A 20021-nucleotide genomic window follows, 5' to 3' on the forward strand; every position below is an offset into this window, starting at 1 on the left:
TGTTTTTGCCAAATTTATTTAAATAATCGAAGAATAATCCACCGCGTCTCAAACATGCAGGCTCTCCCTTATATTACAAAAAACATAAAAATTAAACAATTGCCCTTTAAGGCCTCTATAAGTAAAGATCTTATTAGAATATCCAAAAATACGTTTTTAAGGAATAAAGAGTGAGGAGGGGCTAATGAAAGTCATTCAAATCGAATCTGACAGGTTCATCAAACAAGTTTACTTTAAGAATCCTATCTACAACAGACTGATCTAGACTTGTCGCTGGTTTTTCATTTATCGTCTTCTCTTTTCTGTCTTTGGCATATTCGCATATCTTCCAGAATCATAAAAATGCGCAATTGAGTAGGAGTCAGAGTACGGCATGAAGGAGTGAAATTGGTAAAATATGCTGTAAAATTCTTTATGTGACACTTACTTTAGGACTAGGTTTTTGAGACTAAACCCTTGGGCAAAATGGATAGACACATGAGAATTTATGATTTTTTTGTCACTTGATTATGAGCTCATATAGAGATTGTTTATTGAATAAATACGAAAATTCTCGACTTTTATCGTCTTATATATCAAAAGATCCTCTTATTTATCATTCCAGAAGTTGTGATATGACAACGTCATTATTTACCATAAGCACCAATTATATTACTCAAGTAATTATGGCTATTGGAAATTAACAAGAACCGTACAATCAACCTGCAAATTAGAATAGTCGCCCCACGATATCAGCAAATTTCTCATATAATGCCGCCAACTAACCAGTTAATGTGATATTAATGAGTTTGGGACAGTGAAAATTCGAAGGTGATAAATCAACTTTAATGTGAAAGGGACATGATGTAGAAACTTGTTTTATCAATCAGGATATGTTTTCTACCCCGAACTATAAAGAGATTTGATTTAGGTAAAAATATAATTTGATGGATATATATTTAGAAGAATATATTGGTTCAGGTCAAAAAATGTTCTTTGACAAAGAGATTCGTTTTAAATAAATTGAAGTAAATAAATAAATATACAAGTTTATAGAGTTTACTTATATAGGGGAATGTTCTGAGGCTTCGCACACACTTTGGCTTCGAACACTTCATATTTTTCTCATATTCTTTTATGAATCTGACTCATTCTTTTAGGAAATGTGTGACTTAATACAAGTTAATAAAAATATGTATATAATTTTTATAAATAAAAATATGGTGACAGAACATGCCCAACCCATGCAGTATGAAATTCTTGAAATCGCGATTTTTAGATGCTATCTCCTATACCTCAAAAGTACTCATTTACTATTTACTATTTACCCGTTTCCAAACAATTTTACTGACTTATAAATCACCTAAAAGATCGTCCAAAATAGCTTAGGAGTAATTTAAAAGAATTTCAGACAACAATTAGTTATAGATTTAAAACTGGTTTATTACTGATTGAAAACCAATTAAAACTGGTTTAGATTTGTCAGAAATTTCAAGACCTTTCTAACGAGCCCAAAATATAATACCATTCGGATAAGAATTACGCATTTTAAACTATTCTTTACTGCTCGAACTCTACGGAGAGAGCAGTATATAATCCCTCGATTTTTTCCCCCTCCCCCACACAAAATTTTCACCTTCCACCCCCCGGAGACCAGTTTTCTCAACAAATCTTCACGTTTCAGACGATTTCTGAGAAATGTCGTCACGCTGTTTGTCCGTCTGTCCGTCCGGCTGTCGCCAGCTCTAGAGGCCAAACGGTAAGAGATAGCGACTTGGGTTGGGACCTAAGGAGGACCCCCCATAAGTCGACCCAAGTATCGTTAACATGCCCCTCATTTTTCCCCACCACTCCCCTTCCCCTCCAAAACCATGTTTTTTTTGGGATTGCTCGAAAACGCGTCATGCGATTTTTTTCATTTTTGGATATGTTTCAGAGATTACAAAGGCGGACATTTCGCCCTTAGATGAAAATCCCGTTCAATCATTCCTAGTTACGGTTTTTCAATGTCAAAGGTTAATAAGACACTATAGAGCGCATTTATCAAGCGAATGGGGTCATGTTTGGGGTCGTTGGAAAGATCTTGGAAATTCCGACAAAACTGAACTGGTTCCAATCCGGGTTTTGAACCGGTACTGGACCGGTTCATAACCGATAACTAATTTCTATGTGAAAATTAATTCTATTACTTTTAATACTGTTTCGGGGGATCTTTTGAGTGATTTATGAATCAGTTCAAATCGGTTGAGAACCGGTAAACGGTAAATGATGCGAAAGTACTTTTGCGGTATAGGGTATAGCATCTAAGTCTCGAGTTCGAGCATTTCGCAAAGCCTAGGACGCTTTGCCACCCCTTTTACCTTTGATCTTGAAGAAACCGGTATTAGAAATGATTCAACGAAATTTTTGTGTAAGAACGAAATGTCGGCCTAGACGAGCTCTAGAACATGAAGTGAAAAATATCGCACGGGTAGACTTATGTGGGAGGGGGAGAATTTTCCGAAAGTTCCAAGTCGATATATCTAACTGTTTCGTCTCTAGGTTTAGGTCTGGTAACGGCCGGATGGATCAGACCGATCAGACGGACAAACAGCGTAATGTCAAAAAACTCAAAAACTTATATACCCAAAATTCTATCAAAATATCATCTCTTATGGGATGAGAAGTGGAAATAAACTTATATAACTTAAAAGAGAGCTTTTATATACAGCTCTCTCTGTGAAGTTCAAGCAGTAGTAACTTTAGAAGCAAATTGCAATTCGTTATCTTTATTTTATTTTGAGATTGTAAATTTCAATATGAAATTTTATGAAAAGTATCTCCCAATCTCTGTTGCAAAATCGATAAAAACATTCATGCATTATTTGCGAGATGTCATATCTGGTTAGAGCAAAATTCTTTGGTGTTTGAGAAGGATAATCATGAATTGACAAATTTTTCACATTCCCTTTATAAAGACATATCACGCATGACTTTATTCAAAATGATTCTGCATATTTCTTCAGAGAGTTAAGGCACAAATAAGAAAGGTCTATTTAAACGCTAAAAGGGACCCAAACAACAATAACGATAAAAGGACATTATGTTTTTGGTTAGACGCATTGAGACGGAAGTAATTTTAACTCCCTTGGACACTTATTGAAACTTTAAGTTCTGCGGGTTATTCAGTCTTTTTGGCATTTAATGTGAGGAAAAAAAAGGGAAAAGGGGTGTGTGTATAGTATTATAGTGCTCCAAAAATGGGAGGGAGATTTTATGAGGAGCTTTTTATTTTCAAGTATGTTGGGAGCATAAACTTTCAGCAAGTTTGCCTATTTTCCAACACAAACAGATTCATTGTTTTGCTATCGTTCCCCCTTCGTCCCTCTGTAAATGTTCGTCTCATCCCATATTTTGCATTAAAACGAGATGGAGGGAAGGCATGCAAAAAAGCGCTTCAGTTCTTCATGAGGATGGGGAAGAGAGCAACAGACGCTTTTTCAAACAAAACGAACTGGCAAATGCCTTTTCTCACCCACTTGATAAGGGTGCTTATTGAGAGGAGGAAGAAAACTTAAAGTGTCGCACCAACAGATGAAAGTGGATGTCGTTATTAAATTTTCTACAAGGGCTGTTTTTTTTTGCCTCTCTTCCGATATTGCCTTCCTTTTTCCGGCTTGTCTTTGGTCTAACTTTCTTAGGAAAATGCCTTTTCCGAATAACTTCTACAAAGGGATCATTTTCCTACTTGATGATCCAAATTTACCCACTGAAATACAATTAAGGGAATCTTAACCGTTTCTAATTGTTGTAATAAAATTATTTCAATCGTCAATCGTATGGAAGTTTCGAGGTGTTTTTTTTTATGTTTATTAAACTGGGAAATTGTCGTTTAGATAAGATTAAGGACAAGATCTTGTAAGAATGTTTTAATATGCCAAGTGTAAGCTATGAAATATTGGAAGCTTATAATAATTGTGGAGCTCAGAGGTAAAATGACACATATCCTATGGCTAAAGCATAGGATATGTATCATTTTGCCTCTGAGCTCCACAATAATGAATAGGGGATGGTGGAGCAGTTTCATAAAGAGACAGTTTTATCTTTAGTATTTTTTCTACCCCTTTGGGCGGGATGATGTTAATGGTACTCAAGGAGTAGTACTTATTCCCTGTGTCCACTGAAAGCTTTAATTTCGTAAAGCAGTCGGCAGGCTAGACGCTTACGTCCTGGACACACTTACAACTTAAGCCGAGAGACGACTTAACGTAATTATTATCAAACCCATAAGTTTCCCACTAACCAAGCCGTTTCTTGGCTTAAATCGTAAGTGCTTCTAGGGCATTAGCCTAGTTCCCGGAGGTCTAAAATTTCTAAACAACAATAAATTGCAGTGATTTTTTAAAGAATAATTTCAGATTTATTTTCTTTTGAATAGGGGGAAGTGGGGCAACATTGAAAGTGGGGCATCTTTGAAATTGGGATTTTTCACCTATTTTTAAATAAAATTGAGCCTCATCGTGATATAATTTAGCTTCTCAATCTGTTTGTGAAGCTAAATTATATCAGGAAAAGGCTTAATTTTATTTTAAAGTAGGTGAAAAATCCCAATTTCAAAGGTGCCCCACTTCTCCCTACCATTCTATATGAAGATTTTCCCATAAATTCATATTGAAGAATTAAAACAATTAAGCCATTTGGATAAACCTTAGATCTGAAGCCTGTATAATGTTTGTAGATTTAGTTCTTCAATTCTTAATCTCATCAAAGTTAAACTTTTCAATCTTTTCAGTTTTTGGCTGTTTAAGAATTATTGAAAATTTCTATAAAAAAAAGATTTTGCAATATTTTTTTAATGGTTTCATGGTAATAAAAGAATCTAAGATTACATGAATCCTAAGTTCTAAGGTGGATTTGAAAATTTTGTTTTTAGTTCCGAAAGCATTTGAGGAAGGGCATTATATCAAAAGTTCATTTAGCTGATTCCTATGTCTAAATTTATTATTCTGGTATAATACAAATAAAAATATTACATCAGAAAGTTCTTAAAACTGTGTCTATCAGTAAAGTTGTAAATACCAATTAAAAAAACACGATTTTCCTTAGAAGAAATATGAAAAAATTAATATTTATGTATGCCTAAAAATTGTAAATGAGATTTTTCCAAAATGATACAGTCCTCCAAAAATTTTAACTTTACTTAGTATTTTGAAACTTCTGAATTTTGAAAAATGCCATTGATATTAAATTGTTGTACTATAAAACCAGTTCTAAAAATCTTTTCTGTTTAGTTAGGTTGTAGTAATTCAAAACAGACTGATGAGGAATAATATAATGAGGATAATGGGAAAATCTTGAATTTAATGCCTTAATGCCTCTACATATTGGGAGCAATTTTCGTAAAACATTGTTTTTCTTGAGGAAATTATCTGTATTGTTCTTGATAAACACGTTAAAATTCCATTGGAGATACTTAGATACTTTCAAGCATTCTGTTTTTCACTTTTTTTTACAATTTGACTTCACTTTGTCATTTTTCTGATCAAGACCTTCAAAATAAAATTTGAATTTCATAACCGAAATTGCCCCATTCCATCTTATGTGACATTGATATAAATTTCAAGTAGACGATACTTAAGGCTTTGAAATTTATACTACTATGTAACATAATACCCTTTAAATTCGAATAATTGTGTATTCCCATCGTGACTTGTAATCATCTTCTTACCGAAAGATTTAATTAATGATAATGTAATATAGTAAGCATTATCACCAAAATTTCTACCCACATATCACTTCGTATTATGTATACTTGATGTTAATGCTTGATTATGTTGATAGCCTTAATTGCTTATTGAGATTCATGACAAAATTTTAAAGTTTATTGTTATATCTTCTTTAAATTACGAAATAAATCCAAAATACTGCAAAAGCAAGTAAATATTGTAGGTTTTTTAAACTAATTTCACATGTTCCCTCTAAATTAACATGTACTTTACTATTAATCAGTCCCAATTTACATGTTTTGCATATCATAAAGCTCAATTAACTTCCTCTTGAAAGACAGAATCATACATCTCATATGCTTCACTCAGGATAAAATATGATATTTCTGCTCACAAGAAACTCTGAAAATGTCCCTTGATAGGAAGTTTTCTTGGAAAGTTTCTTTGACTTTTTCTACCTGTCTCCACGTGCTTATCCACAATATTTTATCTCAAGACTGCTGTGTCTAACCTTTGTAGATGTACATAAATCTGCACAGCTTTGTTTACGACAAAGAAGACGTTGTTTCCAACAACCAATGTCGTAACAGGATTTTTTGTGATTTTCTATTTTTTAAATGAAATTGGAGAAAGCCACAAAATATACCAAAAGTACAATTTGGCCTCCCTACAAGAAAGACTTTAAATTTATTTTTTCAATATTTTCTTCAACAGAAATGAGGTTCTACATTTTTTGTCCATTTCAAAATATATGCGCATTTGGCATAAATTTTGGAAAATTTCCAAGAACCTGAATGAGAGGTGTTCTAGGATATTTGCATCATATAACGAATGCTTTATCACTGCAACTATTGCGCTCTCTAAATTATTTTTACTTATTTAATTAGTAAATTAATTCGTAAAATGCTAGTAAATTTGACCCTCATGTTAGTAAGTTTGACCCTCAGACGCCGGTTGTCGTACAACACAAAGTCAAACAGGAGGCGTGTTGTTCGTACTCCTGGAGGACTTCTCGTCTATCAGTACGTGAAGAAGCGACGCAATGTGCCCAAGTGTGGTCAGTGCAAGGAGAAGCTAAAGGGTATCCGGCCAACGCGGCCCAGCGAACGACCACGCATCTCCAAGAGACAGAAAATAAAATAAAAAATAAATTATAAACCGCAAAGGAAAAGTTCGTAAAATTTTAGAAATTTTTTACAGACATTGATCATAACATGTTCACTTGATCAGCATTTTTTGATATTTTACAAAAAAAATTGTTCGTAAATGTCTGTAAACATCAAAACAAATGTTCGTGAAATTTTGTCACTTATTCGTAAAGTTTTGTCGGCTTTGCCACACAAACAACAATGTGTAAACAAATGTTTGAAATGAAATAAGAAATTTTCGTCAAGTGCTCAAGTTACGAACAATGTTCATCAAAAAAAAAACAAATATTTACGAACAATTTTACGAAATATGTTTTTCTGTATAATGTCCGGCGCACAATAACTTTTGTTTGGAAACATGTTTACAAAATTTCTTATGAGAGTGACAGAGATGACTATATCTAGATTTCACTCACTCTCATTAATATGTCAAAAACATATTTACAAAACAAAAGTTATTGTGCGCTGAGAATAATGCCCAGCACACAATAACTTTTGTTTGTAAACATGTTTTCAAAATTTCCTATGAGAATGACCGAGGTGGACTAGATCTAGATCTCATTCACTCTCATTGAAATGCCAAAAACATGTTTAATAAACAAAAGTTATTGTGCGTTGTGCATAATGCTTAACGCACAATAACTTTTGTTGTGTAAACATGCTTTTGCCATTTCAATAAGAGTGAATGAAATAGAGATCTATTCATCTCGCTCTCTCTCATAGGGAATTTTAAAGACATGTTTATAAACAAAACTTATTGTGGGTTGGGCATAATATTCAAAATAATACAGGGGTACAATCCCAGTCACGAGTTTCCTTACGGTGGAACAGCTTCAATTTGTTACGGGTGTTTTTTTTATTATCGCACCTATGTGTTAGGGGAAGGCTTTTAGGCTTCGCATAAACTCTGGCTTCGATTATTTCATATTTTTTCCATATTCTCTTAATGAATCTGACTTATCAGTATGGCAATATAATTTAATAGGTGATCTTAACTCACATTTCCTTAAACAAAAGGATCAGATTCATTAAAGAAATATGAGAGAAATACGAAATGTTCAAAGCCAGAATGTGTGCGAAGCCTGAAAGTTTTCCTAAGGTGGATTTGAAAATTTTGTTTTTTAGTTCTGAAAGTACTTGAGGAAAGGCATTATCTCAAAAGTTCATTTAGCTGATTCCTATGTCTAAATTTATTATTCTGGTATATCCCCTTCTGTGATTTCTTATTTTTTATACTTTATTTCTTTATCTTCTTTATAGTAAAAGTGTGTTGATTTTTACTTTTAAAACAAGTCCACTCACTCAGATAAACTATCTTGAAGTGTCTCCTATGGTAAAAATTTTACCACTTTATGAGAAAAGTTATATTTTCTTAATTTAAGTGCTTTTTTTACTGTTTTCGGTCGCATAAAGAATATAAAAAGCTCAATATGGAAAAAGAAAGTGGGAAAACGTTAGACTTCACCTGAAGAGACCTTAAAGGAAAGTTACGATATCTTTTAATGCAAGCGACGAAATAATCTTTTTTAAATAAGGGTGGAGATGCATGTTTTCTTTTCTTTGAGAAAAGTGTATGATTTTTTCCTACTCAATTCACAGGGGACATGAGAAGTTGAGAGTTTGGACAGAAGAAAGAGAACTCCAAGAAAAGTTAATACAAACGAAAAGAAATCCGAAGAGAATTTGACAAAGAAATGAAATTCTAATATAAATTATATTTACGGCTTAACCTACAATTTGATATTGTAGAGATTTCTTGCAAAAAGTCATAAGATTATGGTAAAATGAAACTTTTTCACAGAAACTTTTAACAAGGCACTGCTGCTAGGATACTTTTTACAATGGGACTAAAAGAATAATAAGAAACGATATATATCCATATCTCTACACCTTATTGTGTTAACCAAGAGCACAAGATATTCATTTAATTTAAAATCTCTCTCATATAAAAACGACTGTATGCTGCAAAAAAAAACTAAGATATACAATTTTACGTAAAGTTTGTGCATTTGGGAAAGGAGACTGGAGAGAAAAGAGGAAGAAAATTAATACAGAAACACTGAACAAACAATAAAAAAAAAGTATAACACTAATAAAATGTAAAATTTAGTAATTGTCAGTGTTGGTGTAACAAAGCTAAAAACGGACCACGATTCTGTACACGTCCAGGTGTTGCTCGAATCGATAAGTTTTTTGCCATTTCCGGCGATTCCATACCGCAACAGAAATCTGCATCTGGAAATACAAATGCAAAAACCAAATGCAATGCCAGGATATGCAAGCAACATTTCTTATTAAAATTCATTCATAAAACTATATATAATAGAGGTTGAAAATAAACTCTGTCTAAACTAATATTCTGACTTTTTTTTCTGTGAAAAAGAAACTCACAAACTTTTAGAAGGAAGAACAATAAAACAAAACCCAACAAAAACATATCCTTATCATTCGTATAAATGCACAAATTTGTTGAGATAAAATAAACTGAAAGAAAAGAAAATAAATTTATTTCAGAGAGAAATGTACTTTCTTGTAAAATCTTCATCAAAAATTTATAAACATGAGAGTTTTTTTTTAACTTTTTCGAAAATAACAATGTTCGATAATTTTCAATTCAGACATGTGAAGAATTGTCTAATCTACGTATAAACTGCCTAAATTATTCAATTTTAGTTGAAAATGTAAAAGATGGAACACATTGGTCGTGATAATAATGAAGCGATAAACCGAGATACATGTCAGGATACCAAAAAAATTACGATAACGGTATCTCAAAAATTTCAGAAATCCTTAAAGAAATTCCTTTTAATACTTTGAGCGGAGCTACAATGATACGATTTTTTTTTGCATATTTCTAAAAGAAACTAGGCTTTAACGAAAGTAATTTAGATAAACAAAACAATTGTGGATCTAAACTAAATTTTGGTAAGACCCAGCACCTTTTAGAAATATGCGAAAAAATCGTATATCAATGTAGCCCTACAACTCAAGGTAGCCCCACATCCCCCTTTAATTTTCTGTTCAGTGATTAATGGCTCTTGATAGAAAAGTTTAACATGTATTTGTAGGAATTATGCCAATGAAAAAAAAGTAATTTATATCTAACATTGAATTTTAATAATTAATATTTTTAAAATTCTGAAAACTTTAGAGTAGATGCTTTTCTTTCACTAAAAGTTTAGCCAATGCATTCTTGAGTAGGTGGAGAGGGTGGAGAGGGAGGAGATGGGAGCTTTCACATTTCGCACACACTCCATCTTCGAAAATTTCATATTTTTTCAATATTCCTTTAATGAATCTGATCTAATGGCAATATATTGTATAATAGCTAGTCTTGCGTCATATATTTCCTGAAAAAAATTAGGTCAGATTCATTATAGGAATATGGGAAAAATATTAAGTGTTAGAAGTCAGAGTCTATGCGAAGCCTGGAAGCCCTTCCCTACTTAAAGAGATTCGTTTTAAATTTCTTTAAAAGTTTTCTTACACTTGTCAAATTAAATAGCTAATTAATTAAATTGTTCCTAAATGTTTGTGAGTTCCTTTTAGGGACTTACGAAATGCTCGTAAATCGTATAACATACAAACAAGTTCGTAAAAGGTTGTACTTTTTCACAAACATTGTTCGTAACATGATCACTTGAAGAACATTTTTTGTACTTTTACAAACCTTTGTTTGTAAATGTTTATAAACACACAAAAATGTTCCTAAAATTTTGTCATTTGCTCAAAATTGTTTCTGTGCCCTTCAAAAATTAACAAACAATGAGTATAAAAAAGAACAAACTTTTACAAACTTGTTTGTGAGTTATATGGTTTACCAGCATTTCGTAAGTCCCCAACAGGAATTCACAAACATTTATAAAAAATTTTGCAAAATATTTTTTCTGTATAGAAAAATTTATGACCATATTATTTAGCAATTTTTCCTACACTAGCGTAGACAATTTGCCTCAATATGGACATAATTTTCTCAATTATGTTTTAAGTTTTCATTTTGAAATTTTGAATTTTACCTATATTCGAAAATCCTTATTGACTTTATGAATCTAAGAAAATCTAAAAGCACAAAAAAAAAGAATTTTGAAAGCTGATGAAAAACGATTTGTGAACTTGATTTATAATACACACGTTTTCAAAATTTACACAAAATTTTTGACCACGTCAAAAACATTAGGGGAGACAGGGGTAGAATTAGCCAGCAAATGAAGCTTTTTTTTCGCGAGTGACTTGTGAAAAAATGATAAGGTTTATCTAATATTTTTATGTTTCATAAGTAGCATTAGGATATTGGCTATATGAAACAGTGTAGTCCAAAGCTCTAAAATCGTTGAGTTTTTCTAGAGAGGATAATAAAAAAAGTATGACACATTGGCTACACTTGCCCCGGCCTGGGTAGAAATAGCCACTTTTGGGGTACTAATTGCCACTAGTTTCCCAGATGAAATTTTAAACTGGAGATACCAAATATTGTTTCACTTGATACACTGAAGCCCACTGATGCTGAATATGTTACTTAAACCTAAAGAAAAGGGCTTTAGCCAACTTTTTTATGACATTTTTGTAATTGAGGCAAAATTAATGCAAACATTCTGAAAAAATCTATTTCTCAAGTTGCTCATACAAATGGCAATATTGCTTGGAATATCAATAGTACTTTTTCATCTAACAATTATCCATGTATTAGTGAAAAATCATTGATAGTTTTAGCCCGCCACGGAAGAGTGACTACAACTGCCCCGAGGGCTGTTTCAGTGCTTATCATCTTATATAAAAAAGTGGATAATTATTATCCAAGTGAAAAATATTTTTTAATTAGGTTTATTAAACCAGAAACGAGGAAAAACTATGAAATCTTGACTAGAAACTCAGAAAACCAAATGCTGGTCCAAAAACTGTAACATCAAAACTACAATTTTATACCCATTTTATAAAAATGCTTCTAAATTGTAGGATAACAGGATCAGAGTTATAAATATTTCTGGGAATATAGGGATGTGTTCCTACTTTCATTAAAAAATACTTTGCTCGATGTACATTTTAAGAAAAACGAGAAAAATCCACTGTCTACTTTTACCCCTGGCTATAGGTACCCCGGTCTCCCCTATACGCTGTTCAAATTCGAATTTCGGAACTATCTGGAACTATTAAATTTTAAATTAAAGACGATTTTTGTATTGTGATAAAAGTGTGTCACCTTTAAAGGCCTCTACATACTAGAAGCAATTAAAAAAACATTTTTTTTGAAGAAAATTATCTCTATTATTGTAGGCAGAAACGTCAAAAATTTTTAAGAAAGGCAATTTTTGACGAAAATGACTTCTAGTCTACAGACGCCATAAGGCGCAATAAATATTTTTTTGTGAATTTCAGAATAAAACAATTTTATTTTTTCAATTTTATTTTGTATTACAATTTGGATTTATCAATTAGGATTGATGTTGAATATTGGTATAAATATATTTATTGGTCAGTGGTTTTATTTGCCTTAATTGATGTATGAAAAAAATCTCTGAAGCATTGAAAATTCCTTGAAAATTTGAAAGAATCTAAATATATTAAAATGGATCAGTTTAAATAAGTACTTTTAAAACCTTTATTTTTACCAAAAAATTGTGAAAGTCAATTCTCCTATTAAGATTACAACGGTCATAATTTTAAAGTCGTAGTCGTGAGTCACTTCCCTTCTCTAAAACGGTACCGCAACAGGGCCAACAGGGTGTACGTCGTGGTGGGAAGTAGACATTCTTGGTTTGTCCGAGGAGCTTCGGGTTCCTGGGCTATGGAAACCGGATAATTGGGTACTCCAGGACTATGACGTCAAATTGAACTTTCAATTTATTTAATTTTTAATGAATTGTCAATTGATCTAACAATAATTAGTTCTTAACATGTACAACAAACAAGACTAATAGTGAAACTTAATGTGATTATTTGTCAATACGCAAAGATTCTGTCTTTCAAATAAATCACGTATCTAAAGAACTGTCTGCTGAAATGGGTCGTGTGCTCTACAAACATAATTAATGCAATCCATTTAATTTTTAATCTAATCATAGAAAATCTATTTTAGCATTTTCATTATTTATTATGTTGTTTCACGAGAATATTGAAAAAAATACATCCGTCCAACAAATGAGAGAGAATATTTTCCATTAAAGTTGATAAAATTCACAAGAGTGAATTTCTCAATGGGTCGTAAATAATTGATTTACTAGCGACAAGAATCCACTTCATCGATTTTACCCCATATCTGGAAATGCACTATGGCTTTATTTTTATGACTATCGTGTGTATAAGTAGTACTACTCTATTAAAAATGCCAGATATCAATTTTCACAATCAAAAATGCAGTCGATAGAACGACGCAAAAGCTTTCACATGACACCAAGTTTCACAAAAAAGGAGACTGAGAGGGGAAAAATATATAGAAAAATATAAAATACAACATTTTTTAACAGAAAATTAAAAAGTTCCCAACCCATGGCTATAATTTCTGCTAAGGAGCTCTTTCTTCTTCAACGAATCGAAAGCTTTCTCAGAAAACGAGACGTCTCGTATGCTAATTTCTTCACAAACCAGAAGAACTTTGTGTAGCAGCTAAAGTTGAGAATACAAGACACGGAAGCTATTCACCTATTTTCACAGTGGAAAACGATACTTTGATAAATAAATTAACTATTTGCAGAACTTTCCAGGAACATATTTTTCTCTTCAAACCAACTTGATCGATTTCATTCGAGTGTATATATTGAGAAATTCAACAGAGTGATACATACATTTACTCAAGTGGGAGATTTATTGCATGATTGCAGGTGAAAAACGCTATAACAGATATCAGTCTGTAGAACAGATAATGCTTTCTGAGCTTACAACGGAACACTTCTTTGGAAAAATGTATTCTAAAAGAATGATTTTTTTAATTTGTAATTTTTCACTTTTCACTTTGCGTCTTTATTTTGTTGATAAATCGGGTTTAAGATCGATTAATATATCGTCGCAGTGGAAAAATATGTTCCGTGAACAATAATTAAATAACTAGCTAGATTAATAAAAAAATAAAATAAATTGAAAAACACAACTGTTAGGAAAAAACGAATGAAGTTTAATGCGCGGGAAAATTTCAATATTCAAAAGTTGGTGCGTTCAGAAACCCAGCGAGCACCAAATGCTAACCGAATGCAATTCAGCTAAAAACATATGTATTTTCAGCTGAATTCTGCTAACCTTGAGACAAAATTGGCGGTTCAGTGCCATTTCCATATATTTGGTTAGCACTTTTTGTTCGACAACTGCTGATCAGTCAGCAAATTTTTGCTAGTCGATTCAGCAAAAATATGCTGAAAACGCTACTTTTTTCAGCTAAGTGTGCTCGCTGGGAACTGACCAGATTTTCTCTATTGACACTGATAAGCTTATGGTAACTGAGAAGTCGTAACAGGCCACCTAGGAGTTCTAATAATGCAAAATGTTTACAAATTCGATTTTGAATTGAACTTTGGGGTAAGGAATCTCATCGAACGAACTGTTCTCAGTGGGCAAATCGAATTCGACCTAATTCCGAATTGCAAGCATTTCAAGGCACTTTTAACCCTTTAAGGACTAGTGAAACACCGGTACTCAAAAGCGAAAATATTTTTTCTGACTGAGAGCAGAATATCTTTCTATAGTCATAATTTTTTTTTTGTTTTTCGGACTTATCCTTAACCCTTTAAGAACGAGAGGGTAAAAAATTAGGGGCAGAAAAAATCACTTTTCTGACCATTTAGTGAAAAACATAACTTTGGAAGGTCAGAGGAAAAATTTCATTTTTGGGTCACCGGTGATCCAATCATCCTTAAAGGGTTAAACAGGATGAAAAACCTGAATGTTCATAAGCTGATCTGAGCTTATCATTAACTTGTCTTACCGGAGATGCAGGTGACTGCATCTTTGCGTCTACGAGAAGTCCTTAAAGTATACTAAACAGCGGATCACCCTAAAACCCATGTCTTCTGGGTAAGGAGACCTGTGATCTTATAGGCTTGCACCCTGTTTCTAAGTATTCTTTGGATTAAAGATTCAAAGATGGTCATGGTTAAGTGATCGAAAATTCAAATTTTTAGCTTTAACTTAAATTTGAGTCCTATCTCTAGCCTTAAGGGGTTATTTTTTGAGAGAAATATGAAAGTATATGAAAATGGAGGAAAGGCGAGAGGGTAGATCGATCTGATATTATCAAGTTGTGTAATTTACCCGATGGTTTGCTCGATGACTTGCTAACTTGGTAAGTTGATGTCTTTTTCTCTTGCTTTTTCAATTCCGTTTCAAGAGTTTTATAGATTTTTAAATAAATCCATGAATAAAAACAGCTGATATAGTGCAAATAAAACCAAAAATAGATTTTCTAATCAAGAAGAATTAATATTTGATTTTTCCTCAATTTTATCAATAATCTTTTTAAAGTTATTAAATACGAATTAGGGCGATGGCACCACTTTTTGTTCCTGTCATTCATTTGATTCCCTTAAAATCAATTAGTATCTCTTTCAATATATAAATTTCTGAAAAAACAAAAATTAGAAAAACAAAGTGAAGAAATGGTGTTGGTAGAGCCTAAGTTTAAATGGTGGTTTCGATTTTACGGAATATTCCATAACCCTTTAAGGACAAATGGGACACCGGTGTCCCAAAAATAAAAACTATTTTTTTCGGATTATTTAGAGGACAAAACAGCTTTCTACACAGTCAAAAAGCGTTTTTGTTTTTGGGACATCGGTATCTCACTCGTCCCTAAAGGGTTAAAAAGGAATGCTTTGTCTCGAATAGAAAAATTGTTTAGCGGATCAATTCATGTAAAAAGTAATAATATTTTATGTTTTCAGCAAAGTTCTTTTCCACGTCTCCATTGTTGTGATGGAAATATCCGGAGAAGTTTTCTAGAATATCCCGAAAAATATATTTTAACGGGAAGAGATGCACGGAAATGAAAATAATGCCCGACCGACACCTTGTTCTTATGAAAATGTTTTTGACATTTTAGTGAAGACCTAGATCTAATTATCTCGCTCATCCTCATGAGCAATTTCGAAAACATATTCAAAAAACAAAAAGTTATTGTGCGCTGGGCATAATTGTTGACTTAAAAATAAACGTAGTTTAACTGTAATTTTACGATTGAAAATATTTAAGGAAAAAAAGTTTAAAAAAAATATTTTTTTTAAAGACTGGCCAAATACAAAAATTCTAAACAGCATTAAATTGTCTTACATTCACTGAAATATTTTTCAGAACTACCTTCAGGTTTATTTAACAACGGTATAATTTTTATTATATCCTTAAATATATGAATTTGATATTTTCCTGAATAATTTTGAATTGCAAATTAAAGTAATATTTTTTGGAAGTTTCAATTTAGCACGTGGTACTCAGCAAATAAAGTCTCAGAATAGCACAATAAATATAAAAAACCCAAAAAATCTATTAGGATTTTGTTGATATTATTAACTTTTTTATGTATGATAATGTAAAAAGAAAACGATTTTGTAATCTCTATCTCAAAACCTCAATACAAGATATGCAGGTTAATTTTTAACAGAGTATAGAGAGAAAATTATATGAAGAAAACATCACTTAGAATTGTTTGGTGTAATTTACATAATTTGCTCACTAATGCTTCCATTAAAGCATCGTATTACCTCAGTGATGACACTGTAATAATACGACTTTTCTTCCAATTTGAGTGTGGAATGGGATCGGTAGACGTCTCTAAATAAAGACACAGGTAGAGTTGTAATTCAAATCAAGATTTATCCATTTAGAAGTGTTTAATTAAACCATGATACAACTGTAGATGACATGAGAAAAAGAATTCAAGAAGAATGTGGTTCGGACACTGAAAAATTGTGTGGTTTAGTGTATAAAAAGGTAGTAAAACGGTAGTAAAGTGGAGAAAAAAAAGAAGAATAGGTGAAAATAAAATGAATTTACGTGAAAAGATTATTAAAAATGAGAAAGAAAATTACTCACCGTCTACTGGCGGTAAAAGTCTCTTGTCGTATCTCGAGTTCTTGAGGAGATGATCCAGAATTTCTTTATCAGACTTCCCCTCGGCAAAACTGTATACAATGAAAGTTACAAGGCATAGCTATAATCCTTCATGATTAGTTGTTTTATTGCAATATTAACTATTTGTTTAGTGACGACTTTCTACCACAAATCTGTCCCATTCCAATAACAAACTCTCTAGACGAAAACGCAGCTAAATTTATTTATTTTTTGTTTTTAGCTTCTTCAGCTCTTTCCCAAATACTCTACCATGATTTGTAACCTTCGAGTTTTTAGTGGATGTCGTTAACTAAAATTGTTCTATACACGAAATGACTGTATTATTTATATTCCGCACGCTTTTGTCCTATTTTGCAAGGAAGGAAAATCGATGTGGGGAATGATATCGCGAGCAAGAGCTTTGCAACACTCGCTTTTTCTTTAAGCACTTTACTAGAAATTAGTTATCTTGTGTTTGCCTCCAACTATCGACTTTTTAATTGAATCGCCGAGGCGAGACAAACTGACGACATGAAAGGTCATAATAGAAAAATTTTCATCAGGGTCGCGGTAAAATATAACAAAAAAAAAAAATCAAATCGTCATTAGAGAGATAAATTTAATGGATGGGTCTTACATGGGGTGTGCGGTGTCTGAGGCGGCTGTTGGGGTTGCCAGATAGCACAGGGCCAGGATAAAGCTGGAGGCAGCATAGAAGCACAGAGAGTGCCGCACGAGACAGTGACTGCTGGTGTAGGAGGCCCTTGCGATGCTGAAATTCATCAATTGTGACAATTTTGTGGCAATGGCATGTGCCACATCCGCTGATGTGAGCACACGTCCGAGGGCTCCATCGGCGTCACATGGCGCCTTTCTGCTTTGTCGGCGTCGGCGATACTTCCGCCGGGAGACACTGTCGCGTGTCGCCGCTTCGGGCACCAGCAGATCCGTTTTGAACAGCACTCTTTCACATGGCAAATCCATACTGTGACATCTGAGGACACAAGAAAAGAATAGCAAATTATAGAAGGGTTGCCATATGTCAAAGCACTTTCAAATATTATTACAATTTGAATCATATTTAATCATACATTTAATACATTAAATCAAAAGTCTTTCTTTGTTTAAATTGATTTTGAATTTACTTTAAAAACTAGAAAATCGAAAAATATACAGATACAAGAAAGCTGATACAGATGATCGTCTGCAGAGATCCGCTTAAATGAAACATTTTTACGTATCTTGATGTGATTTACCTTTACGTATGCTAGCGATTTAAGTCAAAATGCGTCTTTGCGAGGAAAATTTCTTCCAAAATGATGGTCTTTAGAGTATCAGGCGATTTTTCAAACACTACTTCTTTTTCCGTCTCTTCGTCCGGCCAAATAGTCATAAATAGAGACTTAGGGTTTTCGTAAGCTTAATTGTAATCTATTTTCGTATTATCAACATAACCTTCGTTTTCCCTCATACCTTTTCTTGCCTTTGAAAAGTTATATAGGTTCGAGATACAATAAAGTTCATCAAATATTATATTAATGATTCAAAATGTAAAATTTGAGGTTATGTGATCTAACAATAAAATACAATGATAGATTTTTTAAACTTTTTTTTTATTTTTGTAAGTGCATTTCATATAAATTCCATTGGAGGAAACTAAAATCCTGAAAGCCAAAATCCCGACACAGAAAATTTACCTTTGCTTCCAGCAAGCGCAGGTGTAAACCTGGGAGTAGCTATGACACTTTTAAGAATTCGGGATTTTGGCTTTCAGGGGTCTTCCGCTTCCGCTACGTTTTCGAAAATTTCAAGTATCGAGATGTGACATTTAGGGTAAAGTTGGATATAGTGTTATAAATTGGACAATTTGCCGGTACAATTTGGACATGGTTTTTTTCTTGATAAATACAGTACAAAATTTGTTTTTAAGCACAACAAACCAAATTGTAAAACTACAGCATTAAAAATATACAAATAAAAATGAAGTACTAAATTTATCAAGAAAAAAGCCCTGTCCAACTTGTAGTACTTTACCCTATACTCTTTAAATCAAAATACTCATAATTTAATGTACTTTAGTGTATCTTGAAAACGTTTCGTCAGATTTTTAAAGTAATTTGGAAGTAATTTGTTAAATTTTAATTAATTTACTAATGAAAGGCTGTGCTTGACCAACAAAAATCGGTTGAAAAAACAATATTTTATGCTATAAAACTTGTTTAAACAAATTAATAGTACGTAGACTTATTCCACAATTGGTAACCCAGTCGACGGCCAGACCTACCAAACATGAATCATTCGTTCTTATGACACGCCCAAAATTCTTATTTCTAGGAGAGTGCGGCAGGGTGTTTGAGTAAAAAATCCTAGTATTTTAGTGGAGTGTGCATCAGTCGCCGCGAACAGTTCATTAAAAAAAAAACTCAAAAAAGAGCTGCACCTTCCGTTCCACCTCCCGGGGAACACTTTCCTAGAGATAATTTCTACGTTTCAGACGATTTATCTTAGGCCACTGTTTTTCCGTCTGGTCGCTTCCATAATTAGAGGCTAAATGGTTGAGATAGAGCTTGGCGACCTTTGGAGAACCCCCATAAGTTTATCCTGGGAGCATTAAAATGCTTTTTATTTCCTTCTCTCTCATCATTTCCTATCAAAAATCATGTCTTTTTTCGAAAATGTCGAAAACTTCATTCGATTTATTTTTCATTTTTAGATAAATTTTAAATGTTACACTTCATCCATATACGGTGGACACTACTTCATCCATATACAAAAAAAAACCCTTGAATGATTCATAAATAAGGGTTTTTCAAGGACCAAGGTTAAAAATGCGTTAGAGAGTGTTTTTTTAAGCGAATGGTGTCGTATTTGGGTTAATTGTATAGGTCTTGAAATTTCTGATAAGCCTGAACCAATTTAAATTACTTAAATAACTACTTTTTTTTATCAGAAATTCAATTATATTATTCCTCAGCTATTTTGGGCGACGTTCTGAGTGATTCATAAATCGGTTCAAATCGCTTGTGAACCAATAAACTTGAAAAGAAATTGCCCAGGGAAAAACTCTGCGAAATTCTTGAACTCCTGATTACTACTCGTTTCCTAATGAATTGAACCAATAAATAACTTTAATATATATCGACGGCTCCATTCCATACTATTC

At 32.7% G+C, this 20021-nt stretch overlaps 1 protein-coding gene across 5 annotated transcripts in view; it reads right to left on the bottom strand.

Moving 5' to 3' along the window:
- The window catches only part of LOC129804003 (glutamate-gated chloride channel), a 186039-nt gene that overhangs the window by 48847 nt on the left and 117171 nt on the right, over positions 1 to 20021 (bottom strand). For 3 of the 5 annotated variants that reach the window (XM_055850946.1, XM_055850943.1, XM_055850942.1), the window contains exons 3-5: positions 17496 to 17852; positions 16841 to 16929; positions 8981 to 9067 (exon numbers count right to left, since the gene is read on the bottom strand). In XM_055850946.1, the coding sequence (XP_055706921.1) occupies positions 8981 to 9067; positions 16841 to 16929; positions 17496 to 17842 (523 nt within the window). In that variant the 5' untranslated portion in view covers positions 17843 to 17852. The remainder of the gene's footprint in view (positions 1 to 8980; positions 9068 to 16840; positions 16930 to 17495; positions 17853 to 20021) is intronic. The other 2 variants (XM_055850945.1, XM_055850944.1) reach the window with 1 other exon arrangement.

This window comes from Phlebotomus papatasi, chromosome 2 (genome assembly GCF_024763615.1).
Source record: "Phlebotomus papatasi isolate M1 chromosome 2, Ppap_2.1, whole genome shotgun sequence".
Lineage (NCBI taxonomy): Eukaryota > Metazoa > Arthropoda > Insecta > Diptera > Psychodidae > Phlebotomus > Phlebotomus papatasi.